The sequence below is a fragment of the Equus asinus genome, chromosome 2, assembly GCF_041296235.1.
Source record: "Equus asinus isolate D_3611 breed Donkey chromosome 2, EquAss-T2T_v2, whole genome shotgun sequence".
NCBI classification, from domain to species: domain Eukaryota; kingdom Metazoa; phylum Chordata; class Mammalia; order Perissodactyla; family Equidae; genus Equus; species Equus asinus.
Genome location: NC_091791.1, coordinates 168,970,931 through 168,978,985, shown reverse-complemented (window position 1 = coordinate 168,978,985; position 8,055 = coordinate 168,970,931). Strand labels below are relative to the sequence as shown.

General features: G+C 43.9%; 1 protein-coding gene across 1 annotated transcript; it reads right to left on the bottom strand.

Moving 5' to 3' along the window:
* Window positions 1-6,259: 6,259 nt before the first annotated feature.
* LOC123283516 (small ribosomal subunit protein eS21-like) lies at window positions 6,260-6,715 on the bottom strand. The gene has a single exon (XM_070504108.1). It carries the CDS (start codon window positions 6,572-6,574, stop codon window positions 6,380-6,382), a length of 195 nt encoding a protein of 64 aa, XP_070360209.1. The 5' UTR covers window positions 6,575-6,715; the 3' UTR covers window positions 6,260-6,379.
* Window positions 6,716-8,055: the final 1,340 nt, after the last annotated feature.

Below are 8,055 nucleotides of genomic sequence, written 5' to 3'. Positions count from 1 at the left end.
GTTATACTTCAATAAAGCTGTCAAAAATGACACACGATGGTGGGCTTCAAGATGGTACGTTAGTTTCCCGTTGCTGCCATAACAAATTACCATAAACTCAGTGGCCCAAAACAATACAAATCTATTCTCGTGTTGTTCTGGGGGTCAGAAGTCCAAGATCAGTCTCACTGGGCTAAAGTCAAGGTGTTGGTAGGACTGGTTCCTTTTGGAGGTTCTCAGAGGAGACTCCATTTCCTTGTATTTTTCAGCTTCTGGTGGCCGCCTGTATTCCTTGGCTTGTGGCCCCTTCCTCCACCTTCAAAAGGCATCACTCCAACCTCTTCTTCCATCATCACATCACCTTCTCCTCTTTGTGGTAAGAGCTCTCTCTGCCTGTCTCTTATAAGTATACTTGTGATTACATTTAAGACCCACCCAGATAACCCAAGATAATCTCCCCATTTTAAGATCCTTAACATAATCACATGTGCAATGTGCTTTCTGTCATATATGGAAACATTCTCAGGTTCTTGGGATTAGTAGCTAGATATCTTCAGGGGCCATTACTGAGCCTGCCTCGGAAGTTATATTGTTCGCTCTGCAAAAATGCTTATTGCTTACTGTCTGGGAATAGCTTATGTCCGTCTGATGTGCACTGAGATATTTAGAAGTAGCCCTGGCTCTGGAAGAGAAGAGAACAACTTTGAGGTTGGATATACCTGAAAAAGCTCACTGTGCAGAAATCATTGACTGTATTACTTCCTGTGCAGAATTATAAGGCATCCCCAGTGTCACAGCCTAAACATTTGAGCCCATTCTCACATGAAGAGAGGGCTTGAGCGGCTGGGGGAAGGATGAGCATCAGACAAATGTTGCCATTTTGCTCAAAGCTAATCCCTATCTTCCAGGCTTCAATCTGCCCTTTGTTAACTCATCTCTAATCACATTTCCCTTTATAACACTCTCTCTGCTGGTCTGACCAGTGAGGTGCTGGGAAAATCCTCACCACCAGATTACTCTGTAGAGAGCAAACATCAGGGCCCATAGGTAGAGAAACTTCTAGTGAAGCTGCTGAGATGGGGTTCTCATTCCTAAAGGAGGATGGACCGTGGGTTTTGCTGACTGGTGACCCCAGCCTTCGTGAGCTTTCTTGGAAGAGTGAGGAGCCTGGGGATAGGGTGTGTTATGCTGGAGGATGGAGTCAGAAAGAGAATTTTCCTCTTAAGAAGCCCCCAGGGGCAACAGATGGAAGCAGAGCAATACTCTTGCTGCCGCCCTGGGTGGCTGCCTTGTGTCTGAACTCTCGTCTACACCAGCAGGAGGACCAATTTGTGGAAGCAGCCTTGCCCCATCCAAAAATGTTTCTAAACTGGGAGTTCTCCAGGTTATGATCTCCTACACAAGGGAGAGAGTCACAAACAAATGACAAATGCAACACTTGAATCTAGAATAGTGATAATTACTGGTTGAAGCTTGGGTACATCTAGCAATGCCTTTGGGGCCCACAGGATAGTTCTTAGTCTGTAAAATGAAGGGCAAGGGCCACATGAAAAAGTACTTTCCTATAGGCAGAGGAGAAGGTCCTGTTTGTTCTTGCTGGGTTTCCTCCATGCAGCATGGAGCCTGGGGACTCCGGCTGTCTCTCCCATGCAAAAGGTCAGGTAAGGCAGATACGGAGGCCTGGGGAGATGGGAATGCTATGCAGGTGTGGACGTAGTTGAAGTTCCTTCCCTTGCCTGAAGGGGTCAGCAAAGGCATAGGAAGGGTGGAGACATCTTGACTCCCAGGAGAGAAAGTAATTCCTAATAGGCCACCAGGCCCCAAGAGTGACAACATGGATGGACCTTGAGGGTATTATGCTGAGTGAAATAAGTCAGAGGGAGAAAGTCAAATACCATATGATCTCACTCATAAGTAGAAGATAAAAACGACAAAAAAACCCCACCACATAGCATTGGAGATTGGACTGGTGGTTACCATTGGGGAAGGGGGGAGGGGGGAGGGCAAAAGGGGTGATTAGGGTCACATGTGAGGGGATGCACTATAATTAGTGTTCGGGTGGTGAACATGATGTAATGTATACAGAATTCGAAATATTATGTGCATCCGAAAAAAATAAAAATTAAAAAAACACAAAAAAACAAATAAAGATTAATGCCATGAAAAAAAAATTAAAAAAAAAAAAAAAAAGAGACAGCCCCTACCCAGCTGCTGTGTGATTTCTCTGCTTGGACATTGACAGATCCTCCCACAGGGTTCCCATACCTGCCTGGAGATACTGGAGCTGGCCCTGGGTGTTGGAGAATGGAAGTCTATGTGGTATACGAGAAAGGAGTGGGCCCAAGGGCCCCAACTGAGGGGGACCACAAGGATATAGAATCCCCCAGATCTGCCCTCTTGGACACTTTCCCTGGGATATCTATGCCACAGCCAGAGACTATAATCAAGTCATCAAAGCTAATAAGATGATTTCCACATTAAATGAAATTGTGGATGAAAAATAGGGATGCAGGAAACAGACTAATGGTTCTAATGTTTTTCCCAACCTTTCACTTCTCAATAAAGTGCAGTCATCTGACTCCTTGTTTACGTGCTAGGAAAATGATGACTCCTCCGAGAAGCTCTTAGCAATAATCCTTTTGTTCCTTGTTTCCTTGTGTCTAGTTGGGTGGGGACAGGCAGGAGAAATGATGACAGAGATGGGCTTGAAGTCAAGGTTTGCCCCATCTGACTTCCTACCCAGTTTCACTGATTGCCGCATTTTCAATAGTCAATAACATTTCTATTTTGTAATTAGAAAAGTACGAAAAGAATACACTCTTATTATTTAAAAACAGAGGAAAAACAAAAACCTCTTTTTACTTAACTCCTCCGGTCTACTCCCTTCCTCAGAAGTACCTATCATTGTTGATTTGGGAAATCTCCTTCTCCAAATATGTAGTGGTTTGGAAATATGTCCACAGTTGTTTATACTACTTCCTTCAAGAAGTGGAGCCTAATTCCCCTCACCGTAAGGGTAGGGTGTAGTTAGTGACCTGCTTTTAAAGCATGGAATGGGGCAGAAGTGATGATTTGTGATGTCTGCCATTAGGACTTGAATGGTGTTGAGTCTTTCTCCTCTTTCATGCTTTCTTGGGCCACCTTCTCTGGGGGAAGCCAGCTGCTGTGTTGTGAGGACACTCAAGTAGACTTAAGGAGAGGCCCCTGTGGTGAGGAACTGAGGCCTCCTGCCAACAACCATATGATTGAGCCATGAGGAAATTATTGTTATAGATTCTGGCACCTGGGAGGGCACAGGCTCTCTGGTGTTGGGGGCACTCTGCTCCTCAGGGTTCCCTGTTCCCGGGAATAAGCAGAGGACAGAGCATATAATCCCCAAGTACATTTGTCTCCTGACAAAGAGTACCTAAGAGTTTATATAATAGATATACCTAGCTTCAGAGCTTGGGTTATGTGGTGGTTGCTGGTATTTGCTGCCAGGAATACCCTTCAGGATTAAAGGATTTTACTACCCCAGCTGCTGGGAGTACTGCTGGCAGAAAAACTCTCAACAGTCAAACCCCTCAGAGATTTCTTTAGCTGAAGAGAGCTGCCAAGCCCGAGGTCATGCCCCCTTCCCAGCAGCCCACATCCAATGATTGATTAATGAGTGGTGTGGAGCCCAGCCCTCTCACCCCAACTCAGGAGAGCTCTGGAGGGTCATCCCATCTTCAGAACTCCCTGCAGGACTGACTGAGGTGTTCCATTGAGACTGCATTGTGGCCAGACTCCATCCTCTGCCCAATCCTGCTTCCCTCTCTTCCTTTTTGCAAGTGTTCATACCAAAAACACTTCTTAATAAAGCTCCTGCATGTTTCAGAGTCTACTTCCTGGGAAACCCAAGCAGGGACAGTGGGTGCCAGGAGTATTCTACGAAAGCAGATGGTGACATAGGGTTTTAGAACTGGATTGCTAACCCCCCAGCTGGCGGCACTGGAGATAGACAGCAGCGACAGAAGGTGGTGGCGCAACTGTTCACTGGTTATGAATTGTGATGGTGTCCTGGTGGAAGGGAATGCAGCGGCTGTTATAAGTCATTAGAGAAATACAGGGGGAAGAGTAACTGTATTGATGCTCCGGAAAAGGGTAACAAAAAGCTGAGAGTAATTAGTTATTAAAGGCCAAGTGTCAAAGATGGAGGACCTCTTTGGAAGCATATGAGGAGGCTCTTATCTCCTGCAGCCAGAGGGCAGAGAAAGCTGAGAATCAGGCTTACTCCTACAAGTGAAGAAGCTCTAAAAGAGGTTCAACTCCCAACTAAGTAAGGCCTGCTATGCCAAGGACAGGGCCCTCGGTGGGAGAGAATGGGACTCTCTACATGACATGGGCCATCAGAGTTGATACCCCAGAATCTTGAATCTTTGCTTTCCCCTGGGAAACATGGGGTGGAAGCACAAGTGGCCGTGTTTGCCATCACTCCCAGTGACCAACTTGGGGAAAATTTTTTCCCATCCCTACATCTCTGGGCTCTGTGAATTTAAAGCATCCCCAAAGAGGAAATGCTTTCGCTTGGAAAATAGTAAGAATTCTATTGAACCATAAGGTATGGCTGCCATCTGGATACTTTGGGCTCCTTGTGACAAGGGACAGCAGCGAAATAGAGGATTCACCATCCTGACAGGACTAACTGACCCTGATCATTAAGTAGATGGAACTGCTGTTACACAGTGGGGGCAGGCAGGATCACAATGAGAAGACAATATGGGAAATCTCTTCAAATACAAATCTCTTTCAGTTTGATATAGAAATTTACTTTACGGATGTACTTTCAAAAATGTGCCAACATATTTGTACAAGAACACTTATGTTGGAGTTATTTATATTGAAAAACTCAAAACAAAATAACCTACCTCAAAACTACCTAGTATTTTTTAATAGGGAGTTGTTTAAGTAGATTATAGTATATCTATCCTTATTTGGCACTGTGCATTGTTAACAGAATGGAGTAGATCTGTATGTGCTCATCTCCAAAGTATATGGGTAACTGCAAAAAGTAATGTGCAGAGTAGTCTAAGTAAATCTTTGGATACAAATAAGATATAAATATGCACGTTGATATATGCACACACATTTTTCTGAGTGATACATAGCCATGTTTTTTAGGAGTGATTGCCTTTAGGGAGTAACATTGGCAGGTTTGTAAAAATCTTTTTGAATTTTCTTTTATATCTGACTTATCTAACTATATCCATGGGTCATAGTGCTTTCATTTATAAATAGTTAATAGCAAATGTCTGGGAAGTGATATTATAAGTCATTTAAATTTTATTCTTTTCAATTTTTGTTTTAAAAATGGTTGAATGCTATTTAAGAATATCCAGAATCAGGAAAATAAGTGGGGAGTAGGTCCATATTTTGTTCCCCCTTTTGGGCTTCAAATCATTTGCAAATCAAATTCTAAAACTTCAGACAAAGCAGCCTGGTGAAGAATCCACTTGTGTGTCATCACCTGGCAACTTGTCCATCTGCCACCCCACCACCTCAGCGTTCCCAGTAAGAGGATCCTTCTCTTACTTGGTTATCTGTAGTTATAAAAGGTGTGTGTGTGTGTGTGCGTGTCTGTCTGTCTGTCTGTGTGTTGAATGGTGTGGAGGGATAGTGCTCTTTCCTCTGGGTTATACCCAGTAAAAGGGGCACCACATAACAATTGACACAGTCTCCCAATATTGCCACTCAGCAGCCCTGGGTCCTTTGGGTGGGGCATAAACCTGTTTCCAGGCTGGCAGGGTCAGGGCCGGTCCTGGCATCAGCTGAGCTTGCATTCCACCCTGCCTTCCTCCTTCTCTCCCTCTCTGTGGATTCTCTCGGGGGGCCGGGTCAGGGGGGCATCACGGGTCCTGCCAGCTGTTCTCAGTCAGGGATGCTTGAGCTCCTCAGGTACGCTGTAGTAACTTTGGCTGTCAAAGGGACTCAGATTCCTTCCTCTCAGGAGTTCTGCGTCCGTGTAAATGTATGGGAGCAAAGGGAGAGATGTTTGGGTTTGTTTGGCTGCCTGGCAGCATCCAAGAACCATATATCATATTCCAGTGGGTACGTCAGGGGAGGGCTGACGTGACTCCATTTGCCTACGGAGTCTGAACCCAGGCCCTCTTGGGATCTGATAGTGTCCTGTGGCCTCTCCCTGGTGTGGGCCTTGGTTCTGTATGCTGTTGCACCCAGCCCTCCCTTCTCTGACGGTTGTAGTCTGGCGTAGGATGCCTCTCATTCTTCCCAGCATATTTCTAAGTGTGGTGGACTGAGCAGTTTCTTTCTCTTTTGGGGGAGGGGAATGTATTTCACTATTTATTTATGAGAGATATTCCACATCTGTGATCCTCTTCAGTCAGAAGTTCTATGAGACGATGCCATTAGCCTTTGTCAGTCAGAGAAAGGAGTCATCTGACTCCTCCATCCTGCAAATGGCCCTGCAGATAGCATAGGTTTTAATCTGGCCATTGAACACGCCTGTCACCTTGTGAGCCTTGGCCACGTTCATCTGGTTGGATGTGTGGTCCTTGGAGCTGATGATGCCATTGCTTGTGGAGCATTTCTGCTGCAGGTACAAGTCCACAAACATGCCGGTGTTGCTCTGCACGTCGAGGCCACGCCTGGTGCCACCACCACCTGGACAGTTTCTTGTGATTCATTTCTTCAGCTCTGTGATGTGAGACCAGGTTGCCCCAACAAAAACTTCAGACAAGAACAAGACAATAGGGCCAAATGCTTTCTTCCTCTGCAACAAACGTCCTCTGCTCTGTGCTGAAGCTCAGGCTAACTGAAGTGCTTCATAAATGTTAAACCATTCTACTAACTTGGGATCTGGTGTTTTCTGGTGTTTCACTAGAGTGAAAGTTACTGAATGCAGTCCCAGCGGCCATTCCCCTGACTCTGTCTTAGGGGGCTGCTTGCTTCATCAAGGAGAGGTGAGTTTATGGGTCATGTGGAGAACCTTCTCAGTTCTCCTGGACCTGTCTTTCTTCTGTAGTTCGTACAACCTCTGAGCAAGTCAGTCATGCTGAATTTGGCCTTCTGGGCTCACTCTATAAGAGATCTGGCCAAAGGCCCAGCGATCTCTTTGTTTCACATCCATGGAAGTAGCATGTACCTCTCATCTCTGATTTAGGGCACTGTGTGCCCGCCCACACTCTGGTTCTGGTGCTCATTCTGCTCTACTTGAGTCCCCAAGGCATGAGTCTTTCTCACTTAAGTCTCATCGGTGTTGATGTTAGCAGGAGGGGTAACCAAAGTAGTCAGGGGAACTAACTCATATTAGGGAAGGTGGCATGGAAAAATGTTTTTTAACTGTCATGGGAGAGTGTAAAATCTCAGATCAGCCATTTTCAGGTGAAGATTATGCAAAACGTGGAAATCATCTTAAAAATTAGTTTTAAAAAAATTTATAAAAGACATTTATTTATATGGTTTAAAAAACGAAGTAGTCTAGGAAAATGTCAAATGAATGGTAAAATCTCTAGTCCCTTTCTATTTTCAGTTCTTCCAGAGGCTAGAGATTAGGAAAAACAAAAAAGCTGGATCACTACTTCATTTTTTATACCAAATAAATTACACATAAATCAAGTTGTTTGACATAAAAATGAAACTGTATAAGTACCGGAGGAAAATACAAGAGAATATATATATTTTAGAAGATCCTTAATGTACGACACTTTCCTTGGCATGAGTTAATAACCAAAGCCGTAAAAGGACAGGCTGATACATTTGACTATATCATATTCAATATTTATCTATTTTTTGCTTTACTACTTTCTCTATTACAGTGTCAAATAGAAGTGATAATATCAGGCATTTTTGTCTTGTTCTTGACTTCAAGTGGAAAGCTTTCAAATGGCGTCATTAAGTTATCTGTGTGTTGCATTTTTTTTGTAGATGCTATGTATTAGGTTAATGAAGTTCTATTCTTAGTTTGCTATTAGTTTGTCATGAATAAATGTTGATCATCAAATGATTTTTCTTCATTCATTGTTATGATAATATGAATTTTTTCCTTGAATCTATGGTGAATTATATTGGTTGATTTTTTAAAAATACAATCTTTTA